We start from the raw sequence: 17,813 nt of genomic DNA, 5'->3' as shown, positions 1-17,813 counted from the left end.
GTGGAATGCATAAGCAGAACCAAAATATCAGATGCCATTAAAGCGATCACCCTCAACATGAGGAGTAGCCGTTTTCAGTCAGGAGCAGCTCTTTATAGGTTTAGACTCTCCAGGCTTGTTTGCATCTCCTGCCACCGATTGTAGCATCCAGCCTGAAAACGAAACAAATACAGGTCATCAGAAAGCACTTATGGTAATGGTTGATGACTTTTAGAGGTTAACCGATACTATATTTTTTCGGATCACAGGTTTGCTGCTTTTCCGCTGCGGTAGGGTAAAGCGATTAGGTTTAAGCGCTAGCTTACTTTTCCTTCTGTAGTATCACTGATCAAGTGGTAGAGATGACTCAGGTGGGTCCTCGTCTTTTTTCCCCTGTCCTATTCCTAAAATACACACTGTCACACTCGGAAAGGTTAAGCAATCAGCTGGAATCTGCTTCTCGTTATTTAAAAGTATATTCAGGTTTCACATCATCTGCTTTGTGTCCTTTTTTCTTTTAACTGTGTTCCTGTAGGTAAAAACCCATTTCTACGACACAGATCACAAACTGAATACCACAGAAGACATTTAGGTGATTCAGTTTAAAATACAGTGTTGTGAAAAAGTTTTCGCCTCCTTACATTTCTTTTGTTTTTGCATGTCAGACAGATAAACAAAAAAACAGCTTTTCTAATAGTTTTTGGGGTTGGTTTTATAAGAAAAGCAGTGATTCAGACCATATATAATGCACTTCTTTTTCCAGCCCCATAGTTTAAAATGTGCAGGTGGGACTCAAGAAGAGCAACATGTCAGAGGTAACAGATTGATGTCCAGCACAGGTCTGCGCTGATGGTCTTGAAGGACCCAAAAAGCCGTGCCACTGTGACTTTCATTGTGATGAATACTTTCTCACCCGTCGACATTTGCTCCGTCCCTCCCTGTCCCGTTCATATTCTGATGAAAAGTCAATATTTCATGTACAGCGGCAATCAGTCAGTATGAGAACAGAGGAGCACATGCCAGTTCACATTAGACAGTGAGGAATAAAGAAGCTGAGCTGAAAGGTTATTCATTACTGTATCCCATGAAACCTCTATATCAGTTCATGCTGTTGTGCGCCTTACGACTGGCGGTCCGAACGCCGGTGCGTTGATGTGGATCACGCTCCCTGGCTCTGGCCGGAGCGCCTGTGGCCTGGGGACACACATTTCCTCCCACCGCAACATCAGAGCCCAGCAACGCCATCCAAAACAGTGATCGTAGATTCTTTCATGGTATTGGTGTATTAAAAGCCATGGACTGTGAAAATGTGAGGGTAGAATGGATTTTGAATGAAGTGCTCTGATCGACAAATAGCTGCTGCAGCGCGTTTGCTCCACTCAACCTTTAAATCGGTGACAGTCCTGAGCTGTTGTGCTGTAACCTGTGTGCCAAAACATAGATGTTGAAAACATTCAGCATTTATCTTCACCGTTTGAAATCTCTGGAACAAAAAAAAAAATGGTGTGATGAGAGCCTTTTTCTTTCTCTGCATTTCCTTGGAGATGTTGAACTTTTTCAAAAATTATTTGTAATAAGGTTGTTGGACTTTATGGGATACTATTTGGTTGCAAACTGTGTAAAAACACTGACATGTTCAGTTTGGGTGGCTGGGTCTAAAATATGCTTGCAAACAGAATCACAGACAAAAACATATGAACAGTAGAAGAGGTGATAGCGGAGATAATTGATAAAAAATGTTTGGCTTCCTCACCACAAAACTCCAGCTTTTAGTTCAGTGTTTATCCAAATAGTAGTTCCTACTTTTTTTCAGCTCCAGTTCTGTAAAACAGCCCAGTCCACAGTCGGTGTTCAAGGGTCAGTAGCTGCCATGTTTTAATCCAACAGTTTTGCTCAGTTCAAGTTTGCCAATAAAATAATGATAATAAAAAAAAAATCACTGCCTTGTGAGATAAACATTTTGTGCACCTCTGTGAGAGAAAGTTTTCGAGTTTGCTCCTTTTCTCTTTGCCATGATCTAAGCAATTGTTGTTGCATATAAATGATTGAAATCAGCATTTCAAACTTTTCGGAGTCTGTCACTAGAAACGCCTTTGACGTCGTGAAGACGGTCCCTGATTTGTTTGCATTGCTGGTTTCTGCCTTTCTTACCGTGATGTTCCCAGGAAAGAGCCCCATTAAAAGTTTTCAATCTTTCCAATGTTTTCTAGGAGTGAACACCCAGACGTTCAGTACAGCTACTGACAAGGTAAAACCATGAAAACTTTAAATTGTCAAAAGTTCATGGCGGTTGAATTTCTAGACTGAAAAACTTTGAATTATTTCAAGTGGTTGCGAAAATAAAGCCTCTTCTCTTTTAAGAGAAACAAGGCATTTGCCAAGCAACATCTGCACATGCTACACGATTTCTGGAGAAAACACTTTTGAACAAATGAGACCGAAGTGGAAATGTTTGGCAACAAAGAACAGTGTCTTGATTAGTGACACCAAACACAGCATTTAAAATGCTGCGGTGCTGTAGTAACGGAGCTGCTCTCAAACCAATACCCACAAACCATGATGCTCAGAAACAAACAGTCTTTAAATTACTCTGCATTCAGGTCACAAAAGTCAGAAATATAAAGTTGTCTCTGTAAAACGCAGTTCTACAAGCTGTTCATTTGAAGAACTGGTTAGATTGTAAATAATTTGAATCGCATCATTTGTTTTATATGCCTGGCCTAGTGATGGCCAGGCATTAAAGCAATGCCTGGCCATCACTAGGATTTTGGGAAATTGTACTCGCATCACATTTTAACCTCGGCTGTGTTTTCAGATTTAATTATTCAAAGACACGTCAGTACTAAATTGCATATGGGTTTACACATATCTTGATTAGTTAATGGAATATTTTTTGCATACCAGACAAGCCAGTAAAACAGATTGATGCAAGGGCAAAACATGGATAGATCAACAATGCAATTTTTTTTCAAAGTTAAAATTTGAATAAGTACTACTGTAAAGTTAAATATTAGATCATCAGATTTCCACGTTTGTACAGCAGTGAAATGTTAACCATCAAGTTGACTTCAGAAATTAAAACAACAACAGGTACTTGTAGGTTCACAAGCGGTGTCTGAATGAAAGGGTATTCATAACAAGCGGCCTTAATTACTGCACTCAACTTGTCAGGAAATGCATGTTGACTTACAGGTAATTGTTGTGAAACAGAGGAACTTGACCATTGTAATTACAGCTCGGGGTTAATTGGCTTGGCTGATTTGTTCTCACTAACTTTGACTTAAGATCTTTTTATATATCTTCTCAGTCAGTCAGTCGGGCACTGGGAATCTGAAGCTCTTAGGTAAAAGGCAACTGGAATTGTTTCTACGCTTTTCTGATGAGCATTAATTTACATTATTTTAGTGATTCGGGGCTTGGTAAGATTAAGCTTTCATTTAGGACTCCGTAACACAGACCCAGGCTGCTCCTCACAAAGATGGTACATTACACAGAAGCACTTTATGCAGTTATTTAAACCTGAGACACTTACAGTCCCTTTTTTTGGGTCATACTGTCAATCCATGATGTATATTGTCTATGACTCTATGCCCATGACAGTGACCCAAATAGTCTACATGATATCAGTGAGGTCATATGACCTGCTCACATTAGTGTAATTGTTCAAACAAAAACTGAAAAGTTTGAGACTCCATTATCATAGATGAAGAACCCTTTTTGATCTTCAAGAACCAAGAGAAGTAGTCCACTGTCCTTCCAGGTTCTCTGGTTAGTAACGGATCATTTTTGTTCATCAATATGACAAGGACATAAGATGGAAAAAGCTATGCATATTAATAAGACTTATAAATTTGGTGATTAAGTCCTTAAAACGACCACAGATTAAACCTTCTGCAGTTAGGTAATCTTCACGCCGCAAATTTATTGGTGCTGCTCTAAATGTCCTGTTATATCTGAGGACTGGAATCTGGATTGACCTTGCGGTCAATGATGTTGTTATGAAAGCATTTGCTCCTGTCGTCTACTGTAAGATATATTCTAAAGGTCAGCTTGCTGCAGGTTTAGCTGCGACGTCACCATGTCAAGGGTTCTCCTTAGCCTCAGCACACTGTTTATCAGTGGTTTACCATGTTCTGTCCGAGGTTACATCAGATTTAAGTCCTGTTATAGCACATATATGACATTCTATATCCGTACAAGACAAAGAGATATACAATATTTAGTTAATTTTTCCTTCATCTGCAGATGTGCTTAATGAAAGCTCCCTCGTTCTTTTTGATTCTTGCCTATCCCTTTCCTTTCTCTAATCTAAATGTCCATTGGTTCCCACATGACCTTCCAGACAATTGCATGCCACTGGCTGTATCAGTGGGCAAGGCCTGTTGAGGAAGATATGCTGACTGACAGGTAATGACATCCACTGAGAGCCGGGATTCCCTCAGGGTGTACTGTCTGTTGGCGTGCCAGTCTTTTCCCTGAATCCAGAAATGAAACTACCCTGCTCCACCACTGCCGTTTTCATCATTACAACCATCAGCATCATCTTCTTCCTCCTCACCATCAACGTCAAGATTATCTTTGTGTCGCTGGCATCACACTGAATCAGTTTTTGCACTGCTTGTCTCCATCACAATCTGTCAAACCGTTGGCTCATTGCTACAGGTCTGCCCGGAGTTTTTCCCTTTGTCGTGATCTTTTCTTGTCAGTTTCCCACCCTTTTTCCATTCTTTTTCGTCTGTAACTCTTCCTTTAGATCTCTTTCCTCCTCCTGTGTCTGCCGTCTGAGTCTGTCAGGCTCAACTAAAACTGTCACTTATTTTTACTCATGGATCAAACCAAATGCAAATGAACCTTTGACATTTATTCCCAGCCTTTCTCTCGCTGACCCACTTGTTTTATCCTGGAAGGTCTTTTACATTGAATTAATACATTCTGTGGCACCAAGACTGATGAGGTTATAGTGGTTTAACAGACTCCTAATGTATGAGCATATGTTTTTATATAAAAGGCAGGGCAGAAGCGGATGTCATAATTCACTAAAGCTGCCATGAGAATTGATGGGAAGCATATAGGCTTTGCACCTGCTGCTGTCATTTTCTCTGAAGTGATTGACTTTAATTTCTTTTTATCCCTTCATTACATGTCCTTCCACTGCATATTATAAGCTCAGCCACTAAAAGAACTGACTATATATTCAGCTCCAAGTTATTATCATAGGTGAAAAGATTATATTTATGAAAAAAATTGTTTTCATGGCCAGTTAACAGATTCACAGACTCCTGTCATGGCTTCCACAGACTCTGGTGCCTTCAAAGCATGATCTCCTCAATGAAGTCCTTCTCTGACAGACTTTGGAAAGCAAATTTCCATTTCTGCCATCATAGGGAACCAGTGAAAATTATTTTTCTTTTGAACTTTTTCTGACAGCAATATTTCAATATTAATTCCTTTTTTTTTTTCTTTTTGGACACCCAATTTGTAGAAGATGCACTTTAAAAAAAAAAAAAACTAGAACTTTACACATACATTACAAGAGTTTACTTTTAAATTTGTATCATTTCTGTGTCTGTGACATTGCAAGAAATATCAATAATACTAGTTTTCGGGATTTCTTTGTTTTTAAGAATTCATAGCTAATTACAAAGTAACATAAAAATTACTTTTTTTACTCAACCAAATCCTACGCCCACCACAGATGGCTAAAACAAAATAAACACTTTCAAATAAATGTAATCAGTTATTTACTAAATCAAAAAACTATAGTTCTAGCTAACACAATACTAGTTTAAGTAATTATTAACAACTGATAGTCTAATTTGTCTTGGGATTTCCTCAATAATAAAAACACCACTGAAATTTCTAGCTCAGTTTCTCTACAATAAAAAAAATAATAGCATATCAGATTTTTTATTTTATTCAACAGTAAAGTCTTAGCAACTATGCATTTTCAATTTGTTACATGTTGGAGCCATAGTCTCATCTTACTTGACATAACAGCTGTGAGAATAAAATCAGTTTTTTTCTTTGATTTCCCTCTTGTCTCACTCAATATAGCAAAAGACTGCTTAGCAGCAAAATGCTGTCAGAAACCATCAACAATAACAAGAGAGGTTTCTAATTATCGCCCCCTTTATCTCCATCTTGGCATTCATTCTTTATTATCAACAACTGTGGGTTGTTCGTACACAAAAACTGAAAAACAAAGGAAGCATATTTGCATTTGCTTCCGAAGTTGATTGCTTCAACTTTCGAAGGCCTTGAGAGAAGGTATTCGTCTTTGTTTCAATAAGTTTCAACAATTATCGTAACCATTCTTTACAGCTTCTCCTTTATGTTTTTATATTTGCTAGCTACCACTTGCAGTAAAAACTGAGTGCCAATGTTACTACAGGAATCCAAGCATTTGTCACCTCTTATGAGAACTGGAGAAAGCAGATAAAGTCTTTAAAATTGAGGTGTACGTAGAATAGTATAGTAGGTTTCCCCAGACATTGTTGACTCATGGTTCCTTAAAACTTTAAAAGACTGATTTTAGTGACATAGTGGGTGTAAAATATTGAATAAAATGTTGTGCTCTGTGACTAGCCCTTTTTTACTCTTACATTTAACTTTATGACACGCAAAATTACAAGAGGGTCGTCCTTATTGTCTCCAGGTGTATTCTGGGTAAAACTTCTCACCAGCCGTCCACCAACGTCATCATCAGTCACTTGGCAACAGATGGCAAACTAGCTAAAGCATTTTTACGGACTAAGTTAACATGAGTGGAGTTCCACGGAGCGACAAAGTGAAAAGGATGAAAACCAAAAACAGCAAGGAAAAGCCAAAAACTGGACGCATATTTTGTTTGTCGTTTTGGAGATGACTCGGACTTTTTTGGTGGCAGCGATTCAGGCCCGCCAAAACTGCCACCATAGCCAGGGAGCCGGGCTAGTTACAGGTAGCAACTCTTAACATTATTCATTCACAATGAAATAACTGTAGACTGATTGTAAATTGTATCACCCCAGCTGCCTAGCTTACATCCCCTTTTTTCTGCGTTACAGCGGTGATGTCAGGGACTGAAGGCTGAGTTATAGTCGCGCTTTTGACAGTTTGGGTTGAGCGCACGAGCTACGACAGTATGCCGTTGATAGTTGGATCCGCCTCAACGTCCAGTTTGTGAGAACTCTGTAACTTGGCGCGATCCGCGCCAAGTTACAGAGATGTAGATGTGCACGAGACGCTGCAACACGCTGCGTGTGTGGCAGAATCAGCGCGTGCCACTGCTTGCCCGCTTCAACGCGCGCTGCTGCGTGCTCGGTTAAACGCGTCAACAATAAACGTAGCTTCATCAGTTGCTAGTTGCTAGCTGCTCCTGGTTCTGAGTTGAAATTAAGTGTCAAAATGATCCGATCGCTATCCGTGGTTCTGAAATGATTTGAATTTGTGTTGTTTCATTATTCTCTTGGTTTGTTATATGTTGTGTCTGTTAGATGGACTTCAGAATGACATAGTCGCTCTCTGTAGTAGTGAAACTTGTAAGCTCCGCTGTTGCAGGCATGTCTATGTTGTAAAGTTATATTATCATGAACTTTATTATTTGGGTAAAAAGGGCCCGGTAATTAGCCCCGCCCCCGGCCCCGACTTTGACTTGTTCCGCTAGTGGTTCCAATCACACACTTTAGTATGATATTCTATTGGCTGAATTTATATTGGTGACAACAGCAAATTACTTTTTTGTCACCAGGTCTTTGTTGTGTAAGTTTCTAATTTTGTAAGATAGCACCTTCATTCCCCTTGATGGTTTCTGCTGCAAGGCTTGAGGTTGAGATTGATTAAAGCATAGAACGTAAAATACATCTTCAACGCTGCCATATAAGCTGGCATATCGGCATGAGAAGTTTGCAGTCATGCTGCCACAAGTGAATGAACTATTACACACACGAAGCTCTGCGTTTGGCTGCTTAATTACACAAGTGCAGGGGTGTTTTGAGATCCCACGGGTTCCTGAGCACACATTCACACGTTCGTGTATAAATCTAATGTCTAAACGACTCTTAAAGCTGTCTGGTTTTTCTACTAATTAATGTCAGCACAGCCACCACGTAAAATGAGGAATGAGGTTAGAATGGGTAAAGAAAGTGTTTGATTAATTAACTGTTTTCTACATGAAGTAAAACAAATTACTAAACAATGAGGACTCTCACAGGACAGCATTGAGTTCTGAGTTCAGAAATATTGGTATAATGTGAATGTACAGAACAAGTCAGTTCTACTTTGAAGAGCTATAAGTCCAAATGACTTTCCGATAATGGTGTGTTTGACCATGACACAGCTCTCCAATCTCAATGTTTTGTCGGGTTCAAGAGCCCACACAAACAGCTCAGCCTCAAAATGTATTCACCTAGCTAAAACAAAACAAAAAAAAGGCACTCCCATTTTCTTAAGAAACTGACAACCAGACATTTCCAAATGTCAGAATAATGATTCGGATTTTTTAAAAGATCATTTTAACTACTAAAAGTGTTTGGCCTCGTGACCATCACTACTTTCGGAGGGGAAAAGAGGGTTGCTTGCGAGGCTTAGAGGAACTGTGAAGTACGGCGTCCACAGCATCGTGCTTTTGTTCCCCTTCATCCAGTTAAAGCAATTTTAGGACATATGAGTAAGATACAGTAGTATCACACATGTGGGTAGAGGATGCACCAAGTCAATGCTGAGAGGCCCAGGCAGACCAAGCTGTGACTCTGAGATGTTCTTCCTGTAAGAAGATACCTCAAACACTACAACTGGTTTCTCTGTTTGCGATTAGCTTCAGCATAAATAAATGTAGACATGGACACTATAGTACAAACACTAATTATTGATGTTTACAGCTTCACTTCCTTAAAATTTTGAACCACCCTAGTCCTACCACTTCAACAGCAGCTAGAAAACTTAGGAAAATCTAGTGAAGGGTACTTATTTCTTGCTGGAGAATGATTAAAGCTTATTTGTGCAGATTTGACAAATATTTGTGCAGATTTGTAGTCTTAATTCCTCTTTTTGTTAGTAAGTCATCATAAAGGTAGTCCCTTCTTATCCTTTCCTCTAGATAAGGTATTTGAATAAGAATCTGGTTCTTGACTCCATTTGTCTAACACCATTTGAAATCAGCTATACGCCTGCTTCGACTCTGTTCAGCAGAAGTCAAAACATACAGTATTACACTTCTAACATCACCAAGAATCGATCGATCGGCACACCTCTAGTAAAAAGGTTTGGAGTGCTGCAATTCCTAGCAAAAATCTTTATTAAAATATTTTAAACGAGATACTTAGTTCTAAATAAATACATAAATGTGAGTGAAAATATTTCCTTTGATATTTTTGCTTTTACATTGTTGGGAAAGTTGAATATGCATGTTATATTGAATGACACTGGAGGAAGTGGAGACTAACTTTTGAATTTAAATAAAATATTCTTTGTGAAATCTATGTGAAAGGATGACATGTAGAAACTCGTTAAACTGATCAAAGAGGCTCAGAGAGGGCAGTTCTATTTTTTTCCAGATGTGAAATCCGGAACCAGGACTATTACACCCTTTCTATGTTTGATGGAAATGCATTTTTAGATTGGACTTTGTAGTTAAGTGATTGGCTTTTCTTTCTTTCTTTCTTTTTTTTTTTTTTTACAGATAAATAGACAATATAATTTTTCCAGCATTCAGACTTAGAACAAATAAGGCTAAATTAGTGACACATATTCAAGAAGTGTTTGAGTTAATGTCTACCATGAGAATTTTTGTTGCATTTATTATTCTTTTGTTGTTGCTGCTTCTCTTTTAAAGACACTCAACATCTGTTTAAATTTCTTGGTTCATGTGTCTTCAAGCTGCGAGAAGCATAATGCCTCTATCTGTATTTTGACACTTTATCCACTTTAACCAAATTAAACCCATTCTACGTTCACAAGCGGATTCATTGAACAATCATCCAGTTTGAGTCTTCATTAGTTTTGTTTTCTCCCACGTTGTAATCACATAATCTTTTTTTTACTGTTATATCTGTGAAATCACAAAAATCATCAGTTTCAACATTGAACTAAAAAAACAAAACATTAGTTCAATTATTTTTATTGAGACACTTGTTGCAGTATTTACATAATTCAAAGCTATTTCAATAAGTACAAAAACAGAACATAAAAAGATGCAAAAATAGATTTTTATATTTATTGTTCATTGTTAATTAGAAGAAAGCATCAAGTATATTAATGAATAAAACCAATGAGGTGCCCTTCCATAGCAACATAATAAATGCAAAAACACCAGGATACAAAAAATAGTTTGGCTTAATTGGTTTTGATGTAATACAATTTTTCTGATTTATGTGCCAGATCCTCAACTATTTTACTTAAAGTGAGTGTATTGCGTATTTTCCAGGCACGTAGCATTATCAAATAACTGTCACCTTCAGTTGCTATGAAAATGCTGTATATATCAAAAATAATTTACAATTATTGCACCTTTGCAATACGGTGCCTTGAAAAAGGCCTATGACTCTTTAAGAAGCGCTTACCTTTTCCGACACTTAGCCTTCAGCATATCATGACAACAATGCTCCCCCATTGTGCTGTTTACAATCATTCTCCGAAGTGTTGGACTGAGAAGAATTTTTTTTTGATACGCTCAGCGCAGTTTCACCAGAGGGTTTAATTGCTGCTGCTCTGACATCTTTCACTTCCTTAAATGCGCCTGCCTATTCAGCTCCTTTTTTAGTACCAGTGTAAGTGTCGAAGTAGAACTATTCCAGAATGCTGTTTTGCATTGATATATCATTACAATTTACAAAAAATAAAAGAACTCTCAATGTTTACAAAATAACTGCTCGATTACAACCATGTCAATGAAATTATCTCAAAATGTGAAAAGTGCTCGTGAAAAAGCAAAAACATTAAAGTCTAAATGAAACTCCACTACATAAATTCAAACGGCAACCTAAAAATAAATTAAACAATGTGCTCATGAAATGAAAAACAATGAATGGTCTTAATCCAAAATATCTCCAATATTTAAAATTTGTGAAATTTCTACAGGGACCTAAGACTGAGATCCAGGTGATAATGGAGTCAAATCATTGGAGCTAACACTACAGTGCAATTTAGTAGAGAAACAATTGTGTTTTTATAGGACAGGTTTTCTACATTGTGGATACAATGTGAAAGAGGCACACTTTTTCTTGTATCACTCACCCTTAAATTGTTCCCAATACACTCCAATGTAGAATTACTCTTGCCCTCAATCCTTTAAAGTTTTTTTCAGGTCTTACGTTCTGCCCTATTTGCTGGTCCTGTGAAAACATTTCCCTCAGTTAGTTTAAGCCAGAAATAAAAGGTTTTGTGATAAAATGCTTTGCATATAAGCCAATTAACTCAGTGCAGCCATCACAGCTGACGCATTTTAGCCAAAATGTATTTTTCATAATATCCATCAACAATAAGCACAAATTGTACAATATAATAAACTGTGAGGTAAAAATAAAGGGTAAAACTGAAAACTTGCTCAAAAGCAATCACTGATGCTGATTTTATGCTGAAATGTTCAGTTGTTTACATTTTTTGCATATTTTAACAGACATGGCAAAAAAAACAAAGATCCCAGGATTGCTAAATGGGCGACAAGGCATTTGAGTAAAAGCTGTAATCATTACACCTGATCCATAACTGAACGACTTACTGAGTGCTTATATGTTTTCATGACGCGAAGTTAATGAAGCAAAGATGTAAAGTAATTCAAAGAAGAGGTTAGGATAGGTCTCTAATTGTAAAAGTAAAATAAGGAAACTTTATTTACCCTATTCTTGAACATAACTTAAATAGAACAAAAGGGCAATGCTTTAAGCATGGAAAAAATGTATTGAAAAAAATCTAAATGTGATTGCTGTAAACACTATTTAAATAAATTAAAAAGGAGACTTTGAAAGGTCAAATTTTTATTGGAAATCTCTTGTCCTAGTGTTCTTTGAATGACACAATAAGTATTAATGTTATTACATAACGATTTAATCACATTGCGATGTTTTAGAAAAACATATTGTGAATCGGGCAACAAATATTTGACACCACACACTTCTCTAACTGTTTAAGGACAAAGTCCATCAAAGTATTTGCAGCACATTAGCTGGAACTAATTTGCAAAAGATCTGGTAAGAAGTTTTGCTGAAGTTACCATTTGCTTAAAGAGTTTGTCAGACATTCTTTGCTAGCCTTCTCCAGGAATACTTGAGGCATCTATATTCCTAGATCACAAAAACCATTGGTCGCAATTCAGAGAAGTATAAAAACTGATGGTGTAGAAAACAGGTCAGGGAAGTTTCAAACTTTAAACAATATCATAAAATCTAATGTCTTAGAGCTGCAAATCGAAGACTGTAAATGACAGGATTCCAAAGCTGTACCCATAGACCAATTAGCCATAAAATAAAAATGATCAGTCAATTACTGCATGAGTTTCCCTCCTCCTGCCAAAAGAAGCTCTAAAACACATTTTTTCATGAGCATTTGTCCTCTGACCGGCTATCCGGTCCTTTAGAATGGGCTCAGCATATTTATCAGGCCATATTTTCAACTGATTTTAGTCAACAGAGCAATTTGTGTTGCTTTAAGTTAGATAATCTAAGTGTCAAAACCATGTAGGTGGAAATCCGCCATTAATATAAGAAAAAAAAAGATGAATTTTAACCCCATGCTAATTACCAACAACCTCTCCACAGAACTTTCTTGAAGAACCTCATCTACTCCCTCTGGTAGAAAGGAATTTGATTGAAGAACCAAATTCTGCAGTAATGAATAAGTGAACAATTTAAAAACTTCCCCTTTTTTCCAGTGTTGTCTCTTTATCTTTCTTTATTCATGTAAGCTGACCAACAGCTTTGTATATACCTGGAGCAAAGTTTAATGCAACGTTTGGTATTTAAAAATCCCTGTCAGCTACTTCGATGGTTTAAAAAAAAATCTTTCTGGGATGATTGCAAAACAGATTTCTAAAGATGCAGGAAAGAACAATACAAATTGTCTGCGTAACTTGCAATCCGAAGCTCCTCACCAAATCTGTAGGGTAGTAATGTGCACCGTTCTAAATCTGTTGTGCTCTCCAACCACGTTTTTAGCTCTTTTCTCACTTTCACTACAGACACGATTTCCTAGACATGCTCCGGAGGGACCGCATGTCAGAAAAACAACCTTCACCACAGACTGCTAATAAAGTTCGCAGAGCCAGATACTTTTTTTTATTTTTTATTTTTTTACTAAAAAAAGCAAATAACTGTTGTGTAAATACAGAAGGTAATATTGCTAGATTTTAGGGTGAGATTGTATTTGATACAGTGTAAAGAATAAATTCTACATTGTGGGGACTGACTCCTTCTTATGGGGCCCAACACCCAGGCCCCATAAGAATAAGAGCTGTTTTAGGGTTATGTTTAGGACTATAGTGTAAGGTAAAGGTCAAGTAGACTATAGGAATGAACGACAAATGAATGGAAGTCCTACTGAAGATAGAAAGACATACTGTGTGTGTGTACTGCTAATTTCTGTAAAATTAGTTGCCATTATCTTATATGTAAGTTTGGTGAGCTTTTTAAAAATGATTCTCACCATTATCTTTAATATTGTTTGAGATACGGTTTCCTCTCAGTCTTCATTTTGCATTTCATTTTAGCTTTTTAATTGGCTTTCATTTTCAGAATTTGAAACACCTTATACAAAAAAAGTTAGAGATGTTGTGATCATTTTTTTTTTTTAACTCTGTTGAGATATTGTTCCGATCTAAATAATTTCTGATTAGGCATTTACCAATTTGTAGATTAAGTCCTATATTTTAATTGAAGTTAAAGAGAAGTAAGTATACGCTCACTCAGATTTCAAATAACATTATCATAACATTCAAATATCAATAACATTCAAATAACTCAGATTTTGTTTTATTTTTGAATCTTCCTTGCTGCTGACTTTTAACTCTTTATTTCTGTAAAGTACTATAGGAAATGATGTTTGTGCAATACATTGTAAATCAATGTGAGCTTGAGCTTAATAAAGTATTTGTTGACTTGCCCTTGCACATACCTGAATTTTCATGACACCCCATAGTTAATTCAAAGGATTTAACCAGGGATTGGCCCACCTTCAGCTCCTCTAGTTTAGATGTTTGTTTAGGGGGCAATCCAAATTTTTCTAAGAGTTGTATTTGTCTCACAGTATCCACACAAACTCATCCCAGACAGAAACGTCTACCTGGAGCTTGAGGACACACTAAATTCAGTCGTCAATGTCTTTGGACCTTGCTTTATGCTTTACATCACCACATCCAGCTTTTTGCATTGGACTTAGTGATGTAAGGTTTGAATATAAGTGGCTCAGCCGTGGAAACCCATTCTATGAAGCTCTCTACACTGCTGGCTGTACAAAACAGTATAGACCTCAGTTTCCTCTGACCCTTCCAAGTGAATTTCACATTTCTCTCTGCTTTGTAGCTGACTTGCTTTCACTTTGTTATAATACCACTAAAAACTGACTCTGGAATATGTAGTAGCAAAAAGAAAAATTAACAACTTTGCTCATTGCCCATGTGGCATCCTATCTGAATTCACTGAACTCCCGAGAGCGACCCATTCTTTCACAAATGTTTGTGGAAGCAGTCTGCATTAGAAGGTATGTCTGAAATGATTGGTTCACCAGAATTCAATGATTTGTAAGAGTGAATGAATAGTTTTAGCACAGTACTGTATACTACTAATCACTCGATCATTCCTGCGTCTTTAGGAAGTCTGCTCCATGTTAAACATGTACCTCGTGTCTACAAAGCATCCTAACGACCTTCTTTAAATCTGGCTGTGTTGAAGCATGGAATTATGTACAACAAATAGGACAGATACTCATCTGCTGCTGCTTTGATGTCGTTTTCATTATTTACTTGGCTGAGGTCTTGGCGTTCATGCAAATATCTGTTATTACCTCCTGAGGAAGTGGTTGTGTTGACATCTTTAAGTTGATCTATTCTACATTTGTTTAGGGGACGTTGAAATCTGGCTAGGGCTCTTATGAGTGCTGATCCAGCACAGGTCATAAAAAAATCTTATTCTGGGTCAGACACACAGTGAAAACCATGAGACGGTTAACCGTGAGACTATTCATTTTAAATGTATGAAAGCATATGTCATTCAATTTCTTCCCAAGATTAACAACCCAGAACATGGCGGATGTTTGCTATGAATGTTTAACCAGCAGTTCAATATCTGTACTGTCAAAGGTCAGTGAATACATTCATGATGTGATCAAAATATCACAGCATGCATGCAAAAATATCACCTTAGCTTTTTAATGCCCTATGCGGTCTTATTCACATATACTTATTCACATGTATAGAGCACAAAGTACAAATAATCTCTCTATAACTTGCTTAGAAGAGCCCAGCACAAGAGACAAATTAGTTATTCTGATTGCACTTTTACAGTATAGTAAATATTGCACCCAGAAGGAACATAAATCAAATGTGAGAGGAACACTTTTCCTCAGCACAGTTTTATGTTGCAGTGGTAAACTGATTTAATTTAGTTGTAGACTCACTCTGCACGCTACTGCACTGATTTCATGAAAGCATTAAAAAGCTGCAGGTGCTTAGGTTAGCAAACAAAAATGATTACTTATGTTGTGTTTTTAAAAATGTTATTACACTCAGGTTGTAAAATAGAAATTGGACTTGGTTTGAGGTTCTTACCATATGATAAACCTTGAATAAAGACGTGCCACATGCAACAACAAAACATATTTTTTTCTCACTGCTAACAGAATAATATAACATAAGAAAGTGGCAACATGACATTAGTACTGGTAGTTAAGTTAAGCTGTCTGCACAGGTGACTAGCGTGCAGACAGTTTTTAAAACCGTGTTCTCCTAATAAGATTGATTGATAGTGCATTTGTAGCTTCCATTTCATTACTGAGCATGCTTTTCTAAGATTTACAAGGACACAAAGTATTATTCCATCTAGGAAAAAGAATCACAATTAATTGAAATTTAATCGAAAACCATGTATCGACAAAATAAGCAACATTTCAATTTAATTTAAGTTTAATTTATTTGCTGTTAAATTATTGAATAAAGAGACATATGAATTCCACAACAAATATATTGTTTTTAATCTGGTATTTAGGTTATTTGACTATCAAATTGGTGCCAAGTGCCATTCAGTTTTCAAGTATTTCAGGAACCTTTGACTACTGATATAATTTCTTTGAAAAAATACTTCTTTAGAAATGTGGACTGACATTTGTGTTGGAGACATCTGTACTTGCTGCAACATGTTTTGCATTGAGATGGAATAGCTTCAGAAATAGGTTAACTCCTTTTTGCAAAACTTGTACACAATAGTTGTTTCCAGCATCCCATCAGATCGTTTTCTTTTTTGTTTGTTTCTCTTTAAACAAGAAAAGTGGCTTTGTTATCTACTGCTGCTTTTTGCAGATGCTGCTTGTGCATCAGATTTCTCAGAAATGCAATGCAAAGTTTCCTGCTCGGGACTTTTGCATCGGGAATAAAGAAAAAGTGAATAATTGGGTTGAAAATGTAAACGTATTAAGATCTATGTAACTAATAAATCAAAATTAACTGTGCACCACTGGAGCACCTGGTGAGGCAGGTCCCACTCCTTCAAGTCAATAAAAAAAAAATCTGATTTGTATTGTAAGTGTAGAGAATGTATCTTTCAATTTTTATTTGTTGTATTTTTACTTTGTTCTTGCCAGCTGCCATTCTTGACGATCCTATGGAGTGCAGCAGGGGAGAGCGTTTAGCCATCACGCTGGCCAAAAATAACATCAACAGGAGCAGCAACCGCTCTACAACAGGCAAGCTGGAGGTGGACATCTTTGAATTGCTAAGAGACAGTGAATATGAGATGGGGGAGACAAGTAAGTGTCTTTGATCAGTGCAGTAAACATAAAAAAACATGTCTTCATGTATGTTGATTTTTGTCGTCCTTGTTTATAGTGCTGTTAAATAGTATTTGTTCCCTTAAATATGTACTGGGTTTTTTTTTGTCACACTTCAATGTTTGGGACTCTCAGACAAATTTTACTATAAAATAACCTGAATAATTACACAAATACATCCTTTATATGTGATATGATTTTTAGTCCACTGTGCTTTGCATATTTTTTTTAATTAACCATATTGAAGGGTTTCCAAGCAAGAATGCCCTGCATCACAAAAAGGATTTAAGTTTGGACTTTGACTAGGCCACTCCAAAACCTTTAATTTGCTTTTCTTTTGACCCACTCAAAGATAGATTCATGCTTCCATCCCTTAAGTATTACACTGCTAAATGCTGTTAGTTTCTTCCGTAGGTTTTGTATTTTCTTTTTTCTTTTGTTAACTGCCAGATGAGTCATTGATGTTCTCCTGGAGTAACTTCAATATGTCAGCAATTCCTGGGAAGTTTGCCTCTGTTCTGTGTTATCTCTGTTTGTGCATAATCAGGTATCACTGCTGTGGTTCCCTCAAATCCCAAAGCTTCACAAACAGTGAAGGAAATTTCCTTCTCAAATTGATAGATGTCACTGGCCGCTTCTCATCTGTTCTTGAGTTTTGTTAGATCAAGGGAAACTTTTTGAAGTCTTTCGACCTTCTTTATTTGGTCAGAGATGTTCTATTAAATTTTCCTTTTGAATTTCCAGGCCTGGCAATAAGTACCAAAAGCTTTATAAAATGATTTATGAAATCTACGTCTGAGAATGGTATTTTGATTTACTGAAGTTATCTCTGACATTAAAATCTGTTTGATGATCTGAAACATTTAACATTGACAAATAAGGAAATA

At 36.8% G+C, this 17,813-nt stretch overlaps 1 protein-coding gene across 1 annotated transcript in view; it reads left to right on the top strand.

The window, feature by feature from the left end:
- grik4 (glutamate receptor, ionotropic, kainate 4) overlaps positions 1-17,813 on the top strand; it is a 198,448-nt gene that overhangs the window by 22,624 nt on the left and 158,011 nt on the right. The window contains exon 2 of the mRNA XM_088011928.1: positions 16,741-16,905. Within this exon, the coding sequence (XP_087868054.1) occupies positions 16,741-16,905 (165 nt within the window). The remainder of the gene's footprint in view (positions 1-16,740; positions 16,906-17,813) is intronic.

This window comes from Poecilia mexicana, unplaced genomic scaffold, assembly GCF_051168715.1.
Source record: "Poecilia mexicana isolate PSO_F unplaced genomic scaffold, ASM5116871v1 scaffold_13, whole genome shotgun sequence".
Lineage (NCBI taxonomy): Eukaryota > Metazoa > Chordata > Actinopteri > Cyprinodontiformes > Poeciliidae > Poecilia > Poecilia mexicana.
Note: the sequence above shows the minus strand (reverse complement) of the source record. Positions and strands in the feature narration are given on the sequence as shown.